The sequence below is a fragment of the Neopsephotus bourkii genome, unplaced genomic scaffold (assembly GCF_033783945.1).
Source record: "Neopsephotus bourkii isolate Nb327-2 ecotype Australia unplaced genomic scaffold, CSIRO-AGI_Nbou_v1 NB_744, whole genome shotgun sequence".
Lineage (NCBI taxonomy): Eukaryota > Metazoa > Chordata > Aves > Psittaciformes > Psittacidae > Neopsephotus > Neopsephotus bourkii.
The window spans coordinates 205,395-227,531 of record NW_026901242.1 but is presented as its reverse complement, the minus strand read 5'-3'; the positions used below and the strand labels follow the sequence as shown (position 1 = coordinate 227,531).

The window sequence follows — 22,137 nt, the reverse complement described above, 5'->3', positions numbered from 1 at the left end:
TTTGTGTATTTTTATGGCTGCAGATTGAAGGCTGAGTAGCATTACTTTAGTAATTCTGTCCTTTCAGTTATTTTGTATACTGGGTCTTTTGTTTCAGAGTGAGTATCGTAAACGTGGATTCCAGGAGGTTGTTACTCCAAATGTTTTCAACAGCAAACTGTGGATGACTTCAGGGCACTGGCAGCATTACAGTGACAACATGTTTTCCTTTGAAGTCGAGAAAGAAATCTTTGCTCTGAAGCCTATGAACTGTCCAGGACACTGGTAAGTACATGGCAAATCCAGTTTACCAAAGATGATGCTGATTTAAACACACAAATCCTGTTTCTTTTGCTTGCTTAATTGTAAAGAGGTCTTCCGGTATCCAGGTGTGACGTGCTGTCAGGAGTGATGTAATTATGAGTCCTGTTGACTACATGCTCTCTTTGAGACACTGAAAAATACCATTTTTTCCATCATTACAGTGGCTGTGGTTTTGAGCTGAAGCTTACAGTGGTACTACAAAACCTGAATATCCAAAATAGATACTAGGTCATTGCCAATTTTGTGGCAATTTAGGCATTCAAGTTTTAATGCTCAGTTTTAGGAACTGTTTTATCTTCTCTCTGTTTGGTGAGGGAAGCATATTGGTTATAAAAGGATTATCTGCATTTGTTTCCCTGACAAAAGGAGATGTGAGTGATGGCTGTATTCGGATTACATCATTGGCATTATGGGTGTCTGCTTAGGTACTGGCTGCTTCTCACTGTCTGTTCTTTGCAGAAATTGATTCTGATAAGCTTCAACTAATAAACTTTTCCTTCAGCCTTATGTTTGATCATCGCCCAAGATCATGGCGTGAGTTGCCGCTACGGTTGGCTGATTTTGGTGTTCTGCATCGCAATGAACTGTCTGGAGCTCTCACAGGACTCACTCGAGTACGCCGGTTCCAGCAGGATGATGCTCACATATTCTGTGCTATCGAGCAGGTATGGGCTGCTGTTAAATTAAGTCAGGTATTAAAAACAGAATAACTGATTTTTCCATATTTGAGACTTCTGTTTCTGTTTTCATAAAGATTGAAGAGGAGATTAAGAGTTGTCTGGAGTTCTTGCGAACTGTGTATGATGTCTTTGGATTTTCCTTTAAGCTGAATCTTTCTACTCGTCCTGAAAAGTACCTGGGAGATATTGAAGTGTGGAATCAAGCTGAAAAGGTAACAGTAGTTTTACCAACTTTTTATATGAAAGAAAGGCTGCAGCTTAAAGTCCTGTAAGAACATATTGGCTTCTAGGAACTATAGCGACAGCTGGGCATCAGCAATATTACTTTAATAACAGTCTTCAGTTCAGTCTGGCTGTTGTAAATAGCTTACCCTTCATACAAAAGCAATCTTCAATGTCAAAATCAAATTACTGCTCTCTCTCTTTTTCTCTTTCCTTGTATATTCTTATAATAAAAAAACAAAGGAGGAGGAGAGCCAATTCTGGCAGTCTCTGTAATAGAGCCATTTTCCAAAAGTACAGTTGCTTTCATGATGGAAGAGATGGGGTTAACCCCTGCAGGTGCAGTACTAGGAAGAAGATATAGCAGGAATAGATACTGAGTGTATTGGGATTGATCCCCTGTCAATATTATCTACAAACTTTGAATCTATCTTAAAACTTTCTTTTCTCTTCGCTGACACTGCTTGTTTGGCCTCTTCCTAAACCAATGGATTAATTATTTTTTGTTTATTTGTTTGTTAAATTTGGACTTTTTTTAATGCCAGGGTTCTTCCAAAACTTTTATTTTTCAGAAAGTAAATGAGTTGCAGCAGTAACTGAGAAGTACTGAAAATTTGGTAGCATCATATATCTGTGGTAGCAGGTTGATGTGATGCTGTAACATGGAAAGACAGTAAATGATTGAGAAACACTGAGTGTATGTGTTCTTTATCTCTAGCAACTCGAAAACAGCCTCAATGACTTTGGTGAGAAGTGGGAGTTAAACCCTGGTGATGGCGCTTTCTATGGACCTAAGGTTGGTGTGTTACTAACCCTTAGCTGGGTTATACTTTTCGTTCTGTTTGGATGAGTCAAAGAGCTGGGATTTATAAGAAGGGATTTTATTATTTTTTTTTCTTGTAGTTACCTAATACCATTTTAAGATGCTGCCTGACTGATGTTTTGTGGTTTTCCAGGTACATAAACTCTGACAAACCTGAAAGAAATAATCCTCTCTGAGCCTTGCTTTCACTTAGCCTTAACATTCACTTAAACCCAGTTTACACGCATAAACCATTTGTATGCTGCTTAAACAGAGCTGATAAGTTTAGTGGGAGACATGAACAGAAGGTGGCACTGTAGGAGCTGTGTTAGTATAGCAGTTGCTGCATGAGAAATAATCCATTGGGTTGTAAATGAATTGCAAGTCATGAGAAAAACAAAAACTTTCTGGTTAAACAGTTATTTTGAAAAATACTGCTTTTTACTGGCATGGTTTTGTAGCTGTATTGAATTGCTGGTGAGTTTTGGTTTTTTTTAAAGCCTCTTGTATTGGTTTTTTGGTTTTGTTGGGGTTTTTAAAGCTTGTCTCCTCAGTTAACTAGGGCTTTCTAGAAATTCCCTGATACCTTTGAGCATAGGCACACACAGCCTTGCAAAATTATTGTAAATCTTTCCCTCATAAACCTACACTATGTCTACATTCAGTCATCTAATCAACTGGTTCTGATTTCTCTCTTTTTATGGTAATTGGATCAATTTCATTTTGTGAGTTGTAGGTGAAATGTATTATAGCAGCTAATCGCTCATAATCTTGTTTGCATTTTACATTCAGTAATTCCCTCACTTGATTTGAAAGGCAGCAAATATCAGGAACCTTTTTTAACCTTAATTAACTTTATACTTGTTCCTAGTACATCCTAGCCAAAGTAAAGCGAGCAAACGTCTCGTATTTTGCACTTATTTTAATGGGAAGTAGTTAGAGCTCCATTTTTCAGTTAAGCTCCACATCTAGAGAAACTTGAACTACATGGATTGGACTTTTTTCTACTCTGTAACTGAGTGGTTTGAAATTAAAGAAAGTTGCAATTTAGTATTTTTGGTGACTAGCTGAACTACGATAAGCTCTGCTTTCTGAATGCAAAATTGGAAGACTTTTAGAACTTCAGTTAGTAGAACGCTGGCCTGTTTGTTTGATATATAAATTAAAATAAGGCACACAACTCCAGCATACAGCGATACTGGTAAAGTGATGAATAACGGAGCAGTGTTCTAAATTAATAAGGTCAGGACATGCTAAATCTACTGTTTTCTATCCATCTGTTTGTCTAACTTGTAGCATAACTATTCTGGATTAAAGTGTAAGACATGAAAGAATAGGCTTGACTGTAGATAATCATAGTACAGAACAAGTGTCAGTCACCAAGATGAACTCCCCTGGTATGTGATCTCCCATGTTCATGCCCTGAATGTGTAACATTAGCTACAGAGTGTTCAAATACTGCACGAAACAGGAGTGTAAGTTTGCCAGTTTGAGTTTAAAGAGGTCATGTTTTTGGAGATACATGTTCAGTTCTAATCTTGCACTTGTATGTATGAATTCTGTCAGTGAAAAGGCCTGTTAAAGGCCCAGACTGAAACTCACAAAAAGTATTCTGAGTTAATGTCTCTCTACATGTTCACCCTGGTTTTAGCTCTAACATGATTTGCATCAGAACCTGCAAATCATTTAAATCCTAATGTGTGCTGAAGTAAAACTATATTGTCTAAAACCCCATACAGTTCCTCTGCACTGAGTCAAACATTCCAACTTAAAATAATGAGTTTGCTTTCAGAGGAGCATGCTTGCATCTTAAACTGTAGTAAAAGTTTCTATCTTTTTGGTTTTAAGATTGACATTCAGATTAAAGATGCCATTGGCCGCTACCACCAGTGTGCTACAATCCAACTTGACTTCCAGCTGCCAGTCAGATTTAACCTCACCTTTGTCAGGTAAGCACAGAGGTTGGTGGTTTTAATAGCTATGTAATCCAACTTTCCTGTCACTTACAGGCATAAGTTTACATCCAGAAAAAAACCTAATATTTAAAAACCCCCATCTCTTTTCACAGCCATGATGGCAATGACAAGACAAGACCAGTTATCATTCATCGGGCTATCTTGGGATCTGTGGAGAGAATGATTGCCATTCTAACTGAAAACTATGGAGGCAAATGGTAATGTTGAAAAGTAGATTATTCCAGTTTGAGCAAATGTTTTATGTAGAAGATAAATTAGCCTCAGGCATGCAAGAATTGAGACAGGCTGTTGTACTTGCTTGCTATAGAGATATGCTGTAGGTACACCTCAGGGCAATCCTTCTGAACCACTCTCCTTAGATATTAAGTAAGTCTAGGTACGGTAGCCTCTACACGCTACCACCTGTGCAAGTGCCGCATGCATCTTATCTGCCCAAGGTGTGTATCTCAACTTTGCTTTTGCAGCTGGGGTGCCTTGCGAAGAGTCATTTATGTAGATGATCTTGTTCACCTTATGTACTGTAATACCGGATGGGGATGATCCCTCTGACTGTAACAAGATTTAAAAGTAAATGTTTTCCCATGATTAGTTAGTAATAAGCTCAACAACTCAATTATCATTTGTTGCCTGTCGTAAAGACAACTTGAATCTTCAGGTCACAAAGTAATTGTCTATACTGCAGTTCTTAGACACTCATTTTCTGAGGGAAATAAATTGTAACGAGTATAAGGCTGTCATCACCTCTGAACTCAATCTAAGTAGATGGCTTTATGAGTCTCTTAAACCGATCTTAGTCTTATCTGTTAATAGGATTTTTCAGTCTTGAAAAAATACTGAAAGCTTTATAAACTTGTTTCGTTTGTTTATTGAAGGCCACTCTGGCTGTCCCCGCAGCAGGTCATGGTGGTACCAGTGGGACCAGCATGTGATGAATATGCTCAAAAGGTGAGTATGTGTTTGGGGGCTTTTTCTTTTTTTTTTTTTTTTCAGTATATTGTATTTAGTTGTGATATTTGGTTATTTAGAGTATTAATCTCAGATAAATGTTACAAGTCTTTGCATATTGCATAGTGTCATTCTTATCTTACAATGACAGCTCCTGAAGTTGTAGATCTATCGTAAAGTGGACCTGAGATAGATAGTGCTGATCCTTGTAAGGTTTTTATTTTTGGAAAACTTACTCTTTTCTCCTCTAGCTCAAAAGCTGTCCTACCCTTCATATTCTGGTTTCCCACATCTTGCAGAGCAGTAAGAAAAATGAAGATCCAGCAGACCTGCATTTTTTTTCAAGCACACAATATATAAATAGTCTGCAAGATACGTTTTTAAAAATCTGTTCTAATCAGAAAGCTAATCCACCATCATGCTACCTTTTACAGTATCAAACTCCAATTGCTGTTCAGCCCAAACATTAGATATTCACGTAACTGCTTAGGTATTTAGTGTGTATGTATTTGCATGATAGCTGACCTGTTTTCATTACTTGAATTGAGCTCATCTCCAGCATCTGAGCTAATGACAGTGCCTTTGTTTTAGGGGTCAGATAAGCTTAGCTGGCTTAAGTCTACAAGTCATAAATTGTTCATTCTCATGAATATCCTATAGTGACAGCTTAAATACTTTTTCTTCTAGGTCAGGCAGCACTTCCATGATGCTGGATTAATGGCAGACGTTGATGTAGATCCTGGGTGCACACTGAATAAGAAGATCAGAAATGCTCAGCTAGCACAGTATAACTTCATTCTGGGTAATGTATTTTTGTTATCTTATACATTTGTTATCTTGTCTTGGCTGATTTCCTCACATGGGTTATAGTATTTGATCTTCTGTGAGCTATGCAGAGAGTGGTTGTCAGTGTTTTAGGTCACTTTGTTCCTAAGAGTCTTCCATTCCGGAGAGCCTCTCCCACCTACATGGTGGGCATTCCTGGCTTGAATAGCTGTCACTGAAAGATTACTGTGGCCCATGGCATTCCTGCTGCTTTAGAAAAAGACCTTTGCTGTCTTCTGGCCAGCAGTGTAGAGACATCTATGAAATCTCTTGCCTTTTATCAGTCAGATTAAGTGATTTTTCTATTCCCCCCAATAAATTATGCTCTTTGTTTGAAGTGTAGCAAAAGAATTACCATCTTCTCAGTGCATTCAGCTGTGGTCCACTCTGGAGCTATACATGCACGTGTAGGAGATGACTTCCACAAAAGGATGGTGCAGGGAGACTTAGAAACTGACCCTGAAGTATGTGAGTTGAAGCAGCACATGTCGTGTAAATTGAGGCTTTAGCATTGACCCTAAAACTGTCTGGGTTCCATTACAGTAGAAGGAAAATATTTGACAGAATCATGAATAAAGTTCTCTTCTTTAAAACTTGGGGCATATGATACAGCTGCTACACAGCCACATTTTATCTTCAAGACCTAAAAGAAATGATGGGGCTATCAGAGAAAAATTCGCACCCAATTTATGTTGAGACGTTTCAAAGAGTTGTCCCAGCTGAATGTAGATTGGGTACCAGAGAAACACAACCTTATATTAGTAATGAGACATACATATGTTATCTTGGTATCTGTATCTAAAATAGCTTTGGGATTTTCCAATAAACTGTCTTGCTGTCTCTGTAAGGAAAAAAAAAGATAGCTATTGGTTATTTACAGTCATGTTGTCTTTCTAATCTTTACTAATGGAGTGATCCATGTCCAGAGCACAGGTCTGATGAGGAACAGCTGAGGGAACTAGGTCTGGAGAAGAGAAGGTTCTCTACAGCTACCTGAAGGGAGGTTGTAGTGAAGCGGAATTACTTTTCTCCCAAGTAACAAGTGACAGGACGAGAGAAAATAGCCTCAAGCTGCACCAGGGGAGGTTTAGATTGTGTATTAGGAAAAATTTCTTCACTGAGAGGGTAATCAGGTATTTGAGCAGGCTGCCCATGGAAGTGGTAGGATCACTGTCCTGAAAGTGTTAAGAAACTCTGTAGAAGAGGCCCTTGGTGATACAGTTTAGTGGTGAACTCAGCAGTTCTGGGTAATAGTTGGACTTCATGATCTTAAGAGGTCTTTTCCAGCCTGGTTGATTGTATGATTCTGTGTTTATTTCTCATTTTGACTTTGTCTCTAATAATACGTAAATCAAGCTGACCTTTCAAAATTTATCTTTACCCATATTTTGCTAAGGTGCTGTTCATAACATGCTAAAACCTATTAAATTATACAAGACTAAAATTAAGGCTGTTGGCTGTTAGAGATCTAAGCTGGGGCAGCTGGGAGGAGGGCAGAGAAGGAATTGATGTGTTAGTTGGTAAGCTTTTTAGAATTTTTGTTTAGTACACCTAAGATTTAACGGAATAGGGGAAAAAAAAAGAGCTTGCTAAATGTTAAATTAATTCCTTTGCATCTGTATTGTTTCTAGTTGTTGGTGAAAAGGAGAAGGCAAGTGGAACAGTTAACATCCGCACCCGAGATAACAAGGTGCATGGTGAGCGTACAATTGCAGACACTGTGGAGAGACTGCTGGATCTGAAAAGTTCTCGCTCCAGACAAGCTGAGGAGGAATTTTAACACCAGCTGCTCTACTTGGCATAAAAGATCTAGTTTTCCTCATTCAGTTAGCCACACAGTTTTTATGCTGAACCAGATTTGAAATGTTTTTCTCATTGGGCCTTTTACTCATTTTAGCAGAGATGTTTCTTTACTCAGAAACATCTGGTTTTGTAAAAATCAGATTTTCACAAACCTCGAAGTAAAATATCCTGGCCTCTGATCAGTGTCAGATGAAGCAAAATGAAATGACTTCTTGTGGCTGCAAGGGCAAATGGGAATGTTAATTAGGGATACCCATATCATTCTAACTACTCTGTTACAAATAAAATGCATTTAGATAGCAAATGTTTTTCATGAAAGTTTAAAGGCCTTAGGCTTAAGAAACCGCATAATAACCATGCACTGCATCAGCCATTGGAGTGTCTCCTTTAGAAAGGAAAGTAAGACATTGCAGTCCTGTCTGCTGGTCTTACACTAACTAAATGTTGACTGAACAGTTCCTGGTCATAGGATCAGGGAAGTAAACAGTGGTCTTCTCTTTTCTTCTCCTTCAGTAGCGGTTGGTGCCTCTGGGAAGGTCTTTGCTTTCACTGTGTGACATTCCTCACATGGGGCTGCCTGCCACACAGTACCGAGCTGGTAACCGAAGCCAGCTGTACTCTCTTCCAAGGCAGTATTTGAGAAATGCTGGCTCTGCGGGTAACACTGTTGTAGCTGTAGCATGGGGATAAGATTGTCTGGAAGAGGTAGGGCCAAAGAAGCAGCTAATGAAACCAGGGAACGCTGATTGTTTCTGTTCATGTCTGTGAGGTGTCCTTTCAGTAAAGCCGTAGACCTCACAGCAGAAACAAGAATGTACCGAACTAAAGGGGATAATTACTATTTTTTCTTTTCTTTTATGGATAAATGCTGTGTTTTAATTCAGTAGGTACAGCGTCCCCTTCCATGGAACACTTCCTTCCTAAGCCTTTTGTGCAGGACATCACATTCTCAATTAGCAGCCCATCCTGTCTTGCAGTTACGGGATCTCATAAATGTGTTTTGGATTTGGTGGGGTTTTTTGTACATCTGGCTGACAAATGTCTGTTATTGACAAAAAAATAAAATCATGGTCTGAAGGTTTTTAGGGTTGTTCTAGGTGTTTTATTTATTAATCTTACCTGACTTGAACAGCTTCCAAAGGTAGTTGATAACTGTTCCTTTAAAAAGAAAGCTGTTGCTACAGCCTTAGCAAACAGCATACAAATAATGAGGAACGGGTTTGAAGCATCCTGTCTCTTGAAAACCTCCAGGTCTCCCTATTTCCTGTGTTATCTGAGCAGAAGCATTTATCCTCTCCTCACTGACCTTCCTTAGGGGATTGTAGTAACATTACATTATTGTGGATTCAGTCTTGCCAGGTCTCAAACCCAGCAACAACTTTTAGCAGATTGTATTTCCTCCTCTGGTTCATTCTGTCTAAACATTCACTGACTGTGGAACAAGAAAAGGGGAAACCTCACTGCCTTGCTGCTTTCAAAACTATTTCAGTGAGGGTTAACTGGGCTGTTACTTTCTGCATTTTGTGCCTGTTTTAGTTTGCTGTGAAGTGACTGATGCTCATGCAAAATCCGATGTCAGCTGTCTCTGGGGAAGAAGGACTTCATCATATGTTGAAGCAAAACTAGAGTAGATACCAGTCCCCCAGGGAAAATGAGCTAATAGCCCTGTGTCCCCAGGAATTGTGCCTCTCACCACCTTTCCACTGGGCTGGTGTATTTGTAGACAGAGCCTTTAGTTTTACAGGGATCCCTGAGCCCATTAGCATTAAGCTGCTATGGTCATGTAATGAGATACTGATGATGCAAAAAATGCTAGCCAGTGCTGCGTGTGCCTCAGTAGGTGTCAGTCTTGGGCAAGTTACTCTACAGAAACCTCATTTCATTAGAGCATGTTTTAAATACCATTATGATCTGTATGCACTTACATTAATACTTTACTAGAAATAGCACCTAAGCTCACATACCTCCAGCGGGTTGTGGACTGAGGTGTCTACATCTGAATGGTGATCAGTGTAATGCTGTTCTCAATTGCCATCTGAACTCTCTTTGCCGTTTTTAAGTTCTGCTTCCAGGTGTGGACTTGCACAGAAGCAGCACTGGCCTGGCCCAAGCAGCATATCCTCTCTTGGTTCAAGCAGAAGTCCTCTAAAGAGGACTTTAGCCTTTGGTAGGACTAGCCTCCTAAGTACTGTGCATGTTTCCAAGGTTACAGATTAATGGTGGGACTGCTTGTCCAGCAGAAGAGAAGCCTTGGGATCATTCTTCCCTGAAAGCCACCTCTCCAGTTCTGAAGAGCACGCTCTGATTGCCAGTATTAGGCAAGAGAAAGACAAAACATTTGAGTTTGGTTTTCAGTCTGTATGTCCCCCAGGAGGTCTTCATGGGCATTTCATGTGGGGTAGCTGGTAAGGTACAGCTCCAAGTCTGCTTTACTTCACAGCAAGTGGTGGTTGCTCCTACCTTAAAGCAGATTTTAAAACAATCACTGAAGGAGGCACATTGAATGACAGGGAAGGAAGATGCCCAACCCAATAGATTTGTATTTACAAGTATATACAAATAGGATCTGGCAGGAATTTCTCTGTCTGGCAGGAATCATTGCAGCAGCCTTCAATTTTCTGTGGAAATTGTCAGTTCTGCAAACCCTCCTCAAAGAGTTTCCTTTGGCCACACTGGATGTTGCCACAACCAAGGGTAGTTCCGCTAAGATTCTTCCTCTCACATCTTGGGGTGAAATTCTCAGAGTGGCCAATGCTAGCTCCTCAATTACACCACTGGGACAATGTGACACAGTTTCATATTCAGTCCTTTGGTAAAAGAAAGCCACTTTGTCAGTTCTGACTCTTCCCTTGCTAGAAACAGGCCAAAATTAAGGGGTTTTTGAAAGCTCATTTCAGACCTCTGCCTCATACTGTGTGTAATTTCTTGACTGCTTTCACCTTCTCCACCACCTTAATGGCACTGTCAACACTGGCAAAGGTCTAAGCAATTGTCCCTCAAATGTGATAATGCTAAACTGATGCTATGATTGTTAAGTATTGCAAGAGTTTATTAAAAAAGAGAGCACATACTGCTTGGTGCTTGGAGAGTACTTCCAAAACCACTCAGCCTTTCTGCACACCAGTGTTTTCCATCTGCCTTCAACAGGAATATTCTTTCACAGTTGTCTGGCTGCAGTTGATGCCTTGTTAGCCTCTGTGGTCGAGTATACTCGTACAGAATGAGCGGCATTTGGACTTGTATCAAAGCAAAGATTTTTCACATTAAGAGAGCCTCTGAAGCAAGGCATGCATTAACATCTTCCAATAAATCACTACAAGGAACATGTGCTCAGATAAACTGGGGCAGCCAGGAACATTTCATAGTGTTCTCAGGCATTGAAGGTAAATCATCTGGGTTACACATTTACTTTCAATACATAAGATACCTGAATCCTTCTGATAGCCTTCAATTGTATCACAAAACTCTTCTGCAAACAGGAAAACTCTCTGAGAGGCACAGAGGGCAGCTGTGAAAAATGAAAAAAAAAAAAACCCACAAACAACACCCAAAGTGTCCAGAAAAAGTGTTTGTGCCAGTTAAACATGACAGAGCTTCCACAAAGCAACTGTGTGTATCTACCTGTATTAAAAGATAAGGTATTAGGAACCACTTGAGTAGAGGCACAACATCTGAATCCATGCTGCTATCATGAGGCAGCATTGTCGTCCCCAAAGTCTTTGCAATTACATCTTTGGGATCCCCAGAGATAGAAGCAGAAACAGGGTCAAGAGCTTTGGCAGAGGGAAGCAGAGGTAGGTGAGAAAGCATGGAACAAAGACATACTCTCCTTGCTGACATCCAGGTGCAAAGTACAATTAAGCTTCTTGGATTTTGAAGCATCCAACCCTCATATGGGTTTATCTCACTAGATCAGAGGAGAGTATGCTCACTGCATGCCAGCTTGGGAGTGACACTTAAAACACCTTTTGCTACCCATCACAAGATGAAGGGTTTTATAAACCAGACATTTATTGATTCATTACATTTCTGAAATATGACTGTTTTGGGAATACTCAAAACTAACACTCGTACATTGAGGGGGTATGGCAACATCAACACAAATTAACTTGATATTCTGAAAGAACTTAAGTGTGCAATGACATTAATCATGTTTAATATGTGATTTCTCAGTTGTGCACTTCAGGGACAAACTCTAACCTGTCTACAGCACATTAGCAATAACAAGAAAATTTCCCTGTATCTTTGTTTAATGGGATAACGGGCCATAAGGATGTGAAATCCCTAACCCTACGTATCTGCAAAGATGTCAGGCTGCACACTCGAACAGCTTTGAATGAACTGAGCAATGGACTTCTTAGCTATGAATATTGACAGGCACCTTCTGTTGGTGCAGGCATTGAAATGTCAAAATGGGGATGATTACTAGGTGTACCTTCCCAAGAAACCATCACCAGCTTAGAATTAGTAATCACACAATGGCATTAATTCATATTTACTCCATTTAGCTATGGGAAATCAGATCTTATAAACATACTTTGAGTTCTGGCCCCCACATCAAAACAGATAGTGTCAGCGGAGGGATCAGGTGGAGTCCAGATACCTTCAGATCATACTAATATGACAAAGGGATTCTTTAGGATTTTTAAACCACTGTAAGTCTTTGAGCAGATCACCCCTGGACAGGCTGTGCAACCACTTTACTGCTAAGGTTTTCCTTCCTCTCACTGAAAGGCAGATACCACTACACTCCTCAGCAGCAGGAGGCTGAGCTGTTCGTATCTTTTATTGCCAGAGATTCTGATGAGATTCTTCAGAGGGTGGAAATAATAACTTCAGAATGTTTGGGATTTACTTCCCAATTACAGGTTTGGGGTTGGGGTTTTTGGGGGGGATTTTTTTTCAGGATGAAACATTTTCCACAGAATAATGCTTTTAAAGATCTGATTAGAAATGACCATCACGCAACAAATCTCCGTTTCATGGTATAATACATGAACTTATACCTGCAGGTCTAGACTTAAAGAGGAAAAAAGAGCACATTATTTTAAGGAAATTCAGAGCTGATTTTTCAGGGCTCAGCTCCCTCAAACTAAAGCTCAATGATTCTTTCAAATTTCATGTGGAATCTGGCATTCAGCCTGGCTGGCTTGGGAAGGGCAACTCACTGAAAAAAATAGATGTTTAAAAACAAATCAACTCTTGCAACTGAATTCAAGAAAGATCTCAGCACCTAGAGTGGGACTTAAGTGGAAACTAGAGCTCAGTCTCAGTCCATAACAGCAACCAGATGATGCCCAGCCTCAATGTACCTAAACTGCGGAGTCCTACTTTTCTTAAAGCTCGCCCCTTGTCGTGCAGTGGATCCCTGTCCCAGATATGAAATCCCCGATTTGGTTCCATCCTCTGCCTGAGGGGATCAAATCCAAATTCCCAACATCCAAAGGAGAGCAGACTGTGAGGCTGGGGTCTCTCCTTCATAGAAAAAGACACAGGAAAAAGGAAGAGTAACGGAATACAGAAAACAAGGCCTGGCTGTGCTGCCCCATTGATCTGGGACTCTTACTGGGTGTTTCAAACACATTTCTTCTTTACTGCAAGAAGCTACTCACTTCTCACCACCAGCATATAAAGTTAGAATCTTCCTTTACTATTTCTGGTTTGATAAATCTTGATTTCCCAGCAATTAACTCCTGAGTTTTCAAGATGCTCCATGACTAGCCAGTGGAGCACTAGGTACAATGATACGGTGTATGGCTTTGTGTTCTCAACAGAAAAACACTTCGCTAAGCAGTACTTTGTTTACATGATAATTTGTTGTCTTCCAATTACCAAACTAACCAGAACACATATCATAAACCACTGATAAAGTAATTTCCGTCATCCCTATGCATGGGAGATAGTGCAGGGTGATTACAGCAAGCTGTCACTCTTTGTCTAGCAGTGTTTGCAAGTGAATGGAAGAAAGCAGCAACTACAGCTTGTGACATCAGTCTGCACATCAATTGAGATACAGCAAATAATGCAATCCTCCCTCCACATCAGTCACAAAAAGCAAGAACTGCATTGCTTGGAAACATGTGCCTTGCACTGTCCATTAAAAATTAAGGAGAAGTATCAGGATGAATCTCATATGAAGCATTAGTCTCGTCACAGTAAATGAAGGACATGCTGAAGGTTGAAACACTGATGCTCCTTTTATCTTACGCTGCTGTAACCAGGATAAGGTGCTGCCACTGCTGAAAGACTGCAACAAAGCACATTTTAGCTTTCTTTTCCTCAACAGCAAACAAGAGGGAGCCAGGCAGTATCTGAAACATGGCTTTAGCCATGAGGCAAGAAAAGGAAAAGGCTGCAGGAGCTGCCTAAGAGAAGTAAAGGACTGGAGAAGACAGCGGAGTGCAGCAAATGAGAGAGTGCTTTTAGACCCAGACCTGGAATGGGGAAGGAGAGCTGTCACCTGCATGTTTACATTGGTGTGCCATTTTGCTGTCAGCACAAGGCAAGAACTATGTGGAGAAAGCCAGGCTGACTTCTCAGAAGCCATTTATTTGCATGGTTTGCTCACCCCTTTGCTTTCACCTCCATAAATGGACTTTGTCAAACTGCTTGCAACAATTACACATGAAGCAACCAGGGCCCATGTGAGGATAACACATGGTCTAATTACCACCCATACCCAGCTAATCAGTCGTGCTTGCTCAGACAACCATTTCTGGGCTTGCTACACTAGGAGGTGCTAGGAAACACAGGTGCCTGTGTCAGGGCTCATGGGGTGGTGGGGTAGTTGCTGTTCCTGCTCTCCTAGCACAGATCCATAGATGACAAAACAAGTGACAATACTAAGTTCAGCTGCATGTGTCAACCCAAAACAGGGACAGAGATAACCTCTGTTCTCATATGTGTCAAGAGCTGCCAAGTGGGTCCTCTTTCCCTTCTCTTTCCACCATGGCTAGGCAGTGTGCTCATTCTCGGCTTCATACCCCTGCCAGAATACCATCTGCTTATGAATGGTAATTTATGCTGCCTTTGTTATGTGTCCTCTTTCTGAACATGGTAACATGAGCTTGAATGGATTATCTGTGTCACAGTCAGAGGCAAAATAAACAGCAGCAATGGAACAATCTGAAGAGGATTTCTATGAATTGTGGTTCACTCTTGGCTAACCTGTGCAAGCCAGGGATATGCCAGTTGAAGGAATACTCACTCAGCTCAAAATTATAACAGAAATCCAGACAAGAAGTTTGAACTGCCCATCCTCAGCTCTGTCCCTTCATCACAGGGTCACTCTCAAAAACTGTCTGGTGATGTGGCAGTAAATCATGTAATATGATTAATATAATAGTATTGATGCAGTGCCAAGGGACCTCAAACAAGATCAAAACCTCATTGTTCAAAGCTGTACACAGGCAGCCTCTGCTCTGAGAAGCGTGCGATTTAATTACAGGGGGCATCAGGAGTGCAGAGCTCTCTGTTGACTTAGCCAGTGTCATTCTGCAGAGCCCTGAAAGAATTGGACATTCAGGCCTGGAAACCAGGGGTCTGCTCCCCACATCTCACTGCCTCTTCTGTTTGCTTTGCCAAGTGGTATTGTTGATTAGATTGCATTTGTTAGAAGAACAAGCTACAGCAATGATCTGGCTGGAGCACCTCTCCTGTGACGACAGGATGAGAGAGTTGGGGGTGTTCAGCCTGGAGAAGAGAAGGCTCTGGGGAGACCTTACTGTGGCCTTTCAGTTCCCATAAGAAAGATGGGGAGATACTTTTTAGCAGGGCCTGTTGCAACAGGACAAGTTGGTTTTAAACTAAAAGAGTGGCGATTCAGACTGGATGTGAGGAAAAATTCTTCATGATGACAGAGTATCCTTGGAGACATTCAAGGCCAGGCTGGATGTGGTTCTGAGCAACGTGATCTACATGAAGACATTCTTGCTCATTGCAGGGGGATTGTACCAGGTGACCTTGTAGGTCCCTTCCAACCCAAACTCTTCTATGATTCAGTTCTATGACAAGGAGCCACCACACATGTATTTGTACGTGTGCAGTATGTCTGCACCACCGCAAACAGGCGTGACATAAAACAATTGCTGCTTTTTACACCACTCATATTCAGCAGCTCTCAGTACTCACTGACCTTGTCTTCTGCACCAGAGCAATAAGTGAACCACACAATCAGCCACAAAAAGATCAAAACCTTTTTACCTTCTAAAGGATGGAGGTTCTCTACTGTTGAAACTGTTCCCATAAACAGCCCTGCTCTGAGTCAGTGCAGCAGTTGTCTGTGCTGTTTGAGGATTGAGACAGTGTCTCCCTGTTCTCAGTGGAACCAGCATCACCTCAAATCTTCAGCACCCTTTTCCCCCAGCCTTGAAGTTCTCTTTCGGCCCAGCAGTGGCCCAACGTTTGTATATATTCACAATACCCTTTGAGGCCCAATTCACCAAAGCTGTAGCGCTCTGCAGAGGGATGGTGTTACCTCTGCTAATGCTGACAGCAGGATCAAACCTTTGCCTCTTCCGGACTCTGGCTGACCAGGTGTTTGCTACCCAGTCCCATCTGTGTCCCGCAGTGTGTACAGCTCTGCATGACCAGTTCCTTTCAGCTGTATTAGCTATGTCTCAGGATGAACCTGAGCTGGCAGTGTGCACTCACAGCCCAGGGACCAACTGTACCCTGGGCTGCATCAAAAGGAGCGTGACCAGCGGGTCAAGGGAGGTGATCCTGCCCCTCTGCTCTTATGAACACCCCCCTGCCATCCTGTGTCCAGCTCTGGGGTCCCCAACACAAGGGGGATGTGGAGCTGTTGGAACGAGTCCAGAGGGGGCCACGGAGATGCTGCAAGGGCTGGAGCAGCTCTGCTCTGGAGCCAGGCTGAGAGACCTGGGCTGGTTCAGCCTGGAGAAGAGAAGGCTCCTGAAGGGGGGACCTTAGAGCAGCTCCAGCACCAGAACCCTGGAGAGGGGCCTTCCACAAAGTGCAGTGACAGGACAGGGGGAATGGCTTTAACCTGACAGAGGGGAGATTGAGATGAGATATTGGGAACAGATTCTTCCCTGTGAGAGTGGTGAGGCACTGAACAGGGTGCCCAGAGAAGCTGTGGCTGCCCCATCCCTGGCAGTGTTCAAGGGACAGGGCTTGGAGCAACCTGCTCCAGTGGAAGGTGTCCCTGCATGTGGCAGGAGGTTGGATGATCTTTAAATTCCCTTCCAACCCAAAACATTCTGTGATTCCATGATATGCAGGAAGGAGCATTCTCACAAAGGCCATGCTGCCCAGATGGCAAGAGGAGGCCCGGGAGCCCAGAGATGCTGCATAGAATGCTGCAAAATGAAAAATCAATCAATCAGTCTTCCTTGGGCTAACTTGGCTTACAGTATTTTAGGCACATTACTGATTCACTGCTCAAAGTATCACCAGTGCCCTTAAATGGCTATCATCAATAAAAGGCCTCCAATTCTTCAGAATACAACATATCTTCATAAATTAGTATGGATATAATGAAGTCTGGGAAAAAGCAGGGAAAAAATCTCACCCTGTTTACTTCCACTCCACAGCTCATGAGCAGGAGCCAAGTACACCCACAAAGCAGGCAGTTTTCCACATCGTTTATGCTTCAGCTTTGGTGGCTGGAAGATCTCTCTGAGCCACTCACAAAGGCTTGATATCTCCCCTGTAATTTATCTGCAACTCTTTTTCCCTTTTCTGTTCTGTTCCCCAAGAGCAACTTCAGAAATTGGGTGAGCAATGAAGATGCTGCTACACAGCTGTGGAGTGTGCAGGAAGATCTCTATTATCCATTTGAAAAGGCAAAAGCACCAACAGCCTTGTAGCCAATTTACTTTTTCCCTTCCTCAAATAGTTATCAATCTCCATTGTGACGGTGGAGAGATTTTTCTCTCCAGAGCTCTTCCTTGTTGTTGGATTTCTACAGCATCATAAAAAAGGTATTTATATTTGACAAGAACCATTGCTGCTCAAGAAGCAGGAAGAGCTGGTGGAGAGAGGCGCTGGGAAGGAAGGAGAGCATCAAAACCCTTGGCAAGGATTACCTGCTATAACAGCTGGACAGGAGAGTTTAATAAAAATAAATCTTATTAAAGAGCTGCAGATCGAGGAGTGAATGACCTCAGGAAAGGCAAGACAGTATTTGTTTCAGTTACCTACACTGTGTAAAGGGCTGAGCTTGCTGAATGCTTCTAGTCTGCGCTTGCTTTTGATGGTGCTTTTGCCTCAGATTGCAACTGTGGGCACTCAGCAGGTTTTTGTGAGCACATTTTTAACCCAGATAAGGTCTGCGGGGCTTCTATAGAATCATAGAATGGTTTGGATTGGAAGAGACATTAAAGATCATCTGGTTGCAACCCCCAGCACCAATACAGGCTGGGGGCTGATCAACTGGACAGCGGTGCAGGGATCCTAGTGGACAAGGTGAAAATGAGCCATCAGTGTTCCCTTGCAGCAAAGGCAGCCAACAGCATCCTGGGCTGCATCAGGCAGAGCATTGTCAGCAGATCAAGGCAATCCTTCTCTTCTGCTTAGCCTGGTGAGACACATCCAGAGTGCTGCATCCAGGGCTGGGCTCCCCAATAGAAGAGATACGGACATACTAGAGGGGAGTCCCTTGTAGGGCCACAGAAATGCTGAAGAATGTCTGTTAGGGAGGAATCACACACATTGCTTCAGATATGCTGGAAAAAGAACCAGCAGCAGGAGGCTAGCGGAGGCAAGCTGGAGACTGAAGAGGATATTGTAAAAAGATGCACACACAGATGTTTCTCAGAAAATTACCCTGCACTGTTATCAAAATAGCTTTCAAATTGTGAACTTACAGTCAAGAAAATGTCATCCAAGAGATACTTAGCTGAACACCTGAAGCTTCATTCAAAATTATCCAAAGCTTTGCAAAGCTTTTTGTTTTGTGAATGTGGATTGAATTTAAAGAAAACATACACTGTAAAGCAGTTAACACTTATGGGGTTTTTTTTGTTTTCTTTTTTTACATTTTTTATTTTCCTTCCCCGTCACTTAAAGTATGGGGAAAAGGCAAGCTTCTGCTGATGAAAATACGTTTTTTTACTCAGCTGCCTCTTCAAAACTGTATGACCTTGTATTTGAGGTAGAAATCATGTTCAGTGCATCATTTTAGGACTCTCTTCAGATCCCAGGGATAGAAATTTCATATGAATCATGACCTGAAGTTACATTGTTAACAAATAACATCCAGTGCCATATAACATGTACCATATAATGGCTATTTAAGAGCGAGCAGTAACAATGAATTATAGCACAGCTCATCTGTTACCACGCAGCACTCCTCCAAGCTTCTCTGAGGGGGAAATGTAGACACAGAAAGGAAATTAGGACATGGGAGTTAACACCATCATTTCAGTAACATGTGAAGTGCTATTTTATAGTAGTTGCTAGGACTGCACACAGGGTTAAATGAATAGACAAAGGTCAGGGTTTTGATGTTTGACAGCCTTCCATTAAGAACTACAACTTTGCCAAGACTTTACTTTGAAAGGAAGATGTTAGCTATGGCAATATTCCATTGGGAAAAAATAACTTTGTCTAATAAGATGTCATTTATTTTCAAATATGTACTTAAAAAAAAAAAGAATTCTGAGCTTCCCACAGTTGATCAGAATATCTTCAGTTAAGTCTCTTTTTATACGGCTCAAGAGTGAGCTTAAGATCATCAAAGATAAGCATTCTCAAAATTGTCAATTAGGGCAACTTACTCCTTGTCTGCAGCTTATGCAGTGGTGGCAAAAGGGGAAAGTGGCAAGTCCTTCACTGAGACAGTGAAATTCCTTCTCTTAGGAAGAACAAACACATTTTCACTTCATTTTATCAGTCACCAATAACTACCACTGCTTTGGAGTTGTGCCTGACCACAGGCCTATGGGATCCATTTGGAGGGATCACAGGTCATCAGTACACACAAGCTGATTTTGAAAGAGCACCTGGATTTGTAACAAGCCCGCTGTGACCTGCCCCCTCTCACAGATTTCCAGAACCCAAGCTGCCTTCTTCATTCCTCTCTAGACTGACAGTAGCTGGATCTACTTAGAAAACAATGTACTTGTATTTGTTGAAAGCTTACTGAGCTGGACTAGTGTGCTAGATCAGAAGCAGCTCTGTTCCTGGCTTCAGCTATAGAGATCTTTAAGACTATTTGCCCAGTTGAGGCAGAGATAAGGACAGCCAGCTCCCTCGCCAGCTTCCCTTCCTCAGTCTGGTTTTACTCTGTAGGAGCCATGGCCAACTAATGGCCCCTGGGGAAGAGCAGGAAGGCTCTGGATTAATACCTGTGTGCACTGAGGTGCGGATGGGATGCACCTTCTCCAACATGAGCCTGGAGCACAGCATCTCCTATTGCAGGCTCCCCTGCTATCACATAGAAATATTGGCCTAGTAAGACTTCCCAAATTAAGGATCTCCCACAACATAACCCCCTCAGATGTGCTAAAAGGTTGCTGCAAGCACACACAACTCCCTGGTGGTCTCTGTTGTTGCTGCCACCAATAGGTTTTTTGCTGCTGTGTCTCAGCACAAGGTATCCTATGGGGACACACCAGTACCATCCTCACGCTGTAAGGTTCGGGTGCTTTCATAGCTGGGCTTCATGCAGGTGTAAACACTGGGCCTGCAAGTTCCTGGCAGACAGCTTATGGGATGAGCCAAGAACATCTGTAAGTTGAAGCTTTACAGTGACCATAAAAAGAGTTCATGTGAAGTTCTTCCTCTGCTGTAACAAATTCCCAGAGTCTCCCTGTTCCCATGTGCTGCTCTGCAGCTGGTTGGAACGGCAGCTGCTTAAGTGTTCAAAATTCCTATAATTTGAAATGCATAATTAGAAGTGTCAAAAGGCAACAGAGAAACATGTCAAGCAATAGATCTCCTCTGCAAGTCTCTTGCTTTCTTCCTATTTGGGATGTTTAAGATGGCAACCTGCCAGCCAACCCAAAGATATCTCAATGGCTATGCTGACAGAAAGCTGAGATCAAAGACATTTCAGAGCTGTTGCTGAGCATGTTTTGAGTGTGCCTTGAGGTTGAAACTCCAGTAAGGCAAAGGTTAGCTTGGTTCTTCTCAAATCAACCCCATAAAAGCCACAGCCCTAACATAGCTTCCCTCCAACAGACAAGCTCAGTTGAAGTGAACAGAAGGTATCTGTGAAAAGTTTTGTTTTGCAATATTTTGATTGTAAAAAACATGCTAAACACAAGCACATTCAGAATTCACCATGAAAATAATACAGAAGGGAAACATCAGCAAAACACTTTCATTCATGCAGAGAGATTATCCTGCCATTAAATTTGGTGATCTGGAAGAAAACAGAAATCAGAAGTGCTGAGAATATTTGCAGATGACATGAAAACTGGCAATACAGTAAATGAGGGACATTGATTAAATGAGGTAAACTGGTTCACTTGCTGAATTGGGTGGAATTTAAAGGTCTGCTTTCATAAATGAAGAAAAGCTAAAAGCAGAGAGGTCATACGTAAGAGGAGATTGTTTGCTGAAGTTCATGACATTGGAGACTATCGGTGTAATAATGGCAAACTACAAATTGAGTTTATAACCTCATGCTAGAGTTATGAGCAAAATTCGACCCTGAAAAAGTAATAGGATACTAATTCTGTGTACAGTGGCAAGACCAGACTTGCAATATCACAGCAAGTTTATGTGTCTGCACTTCAAAGTTATATTTTTAAGGGTTCAAAAACAGAGCAGAAAAAAATTAAAGTGCAAGAAATACTCCTTGAAGTAACTGAAGAAACTTATATTCATTTCACTTAAGGGAAGACACCGAGGTGGTTTGACCAAAGTTTGCAAGCACCTCTCTATGGAATAGATTTCTAATAGAGGCTGCACCTATTCCTGGCACTGAAAGAAAGAGCACAGTCCCAAGGTTGTTACAACCTCATAATTACCTGCTTCACAGTAGGTAAAAATATTACAGCTACCAAAAGGCAAAAAGCTTGAAAATGTGTGGTGAGGGAACATGAGGCTAAATCAGGACGTTCAGTCATGCCAGCAGCCCAAGTCTTGAGCAAACAAGATGTCTTGGTTTCACTGGGACACAAACTCCTCATAAGTCAAATTAAGAACATACTTTTCCTTTGAACAGAACAAGTACTGTTAAGGATGCAACAGTCCTATTACTAGCACCCTTGGCTCACTAATCTAGGGCTAAGTATTTACAGTGATCCACTAAATGTAAAGGGAAACAATAAATAAATATGATGAAAGAGGATAAAAAAACCCCATTGCCCATGTAGCTCTAATCTACAGCGGATTTTGCACTCCATATACGGCATATTTTCCTCCAAGCAGGCAACTCCCATCTGAGAGAGATGGCACGGGCTATTGCAGAGGATATGCAATGTTCTTTCCTCAGATACTTATTGTTTCCCCTATAAAAGGGCTTCAGGGTCAAGCACATGACATCCCTGTATGTGCAGAAACAATGGGAGTCAGTCAGACAAACCCTATAAATCTGTTTGGGGACTTTTGGTAATTGCTCACTTGGCCAATTCAGCATCAACTTCCTTGGCCATCAGCTAGTAAAACA

General features: G+C 41.7%; 1 protein-coding gene across 2 annotated transcripts in view; it reads left to right on the top strand.

Annotated features, from left to right (window-relative positions):
- Positions 1-22,137, top strand: part of TARS1 (threonyl-tRNA synthetase 1) — a 112,398-nt gene that overhangs the window by 8,229 nt on the left and 82,032 nt on the right. The window contains exons 11-19 of one of the 2 annotated variants that reach the window (XR_009725638.1): positions 98-264; positions 806-968; positions 1,058-1,195; positions 1,924-2,001; positions 3,856-3,956; positions 4,076-4,180; positions 4,856-4,928; positions 5,616-5,730; positions 7,385-8,370. Coding sequence is in view for 1 of the 2 variants with exons in the window: in XM_061354726.1 (XP_061210710.1) it covers positions 98-264; positions 806-968; positions 1,058-1,195; positions 1,924-2,001; positions 3,856-3,956; positions 4,076-4,180; positions 4,856-4,928; positions 5,616-5,730; positions 7,385-7,533 (1,089 nt within the window). In the remaining variant the exon portion in view is untranslated. Of the gene's footprint in view, positions 1-97; positions 265-805; positions 969-1,057; positions 1,196-1,923; positions 2,002-3,855; positions 3,957-4,075; positions 4,181-4,855; positions 4,929-5,615; positions 5,731-7,384; positions 8,638-22,137 lie in introns of those variants that run through there. The other variant, XM_061354726.1, reaches the window with a different exon arrangement.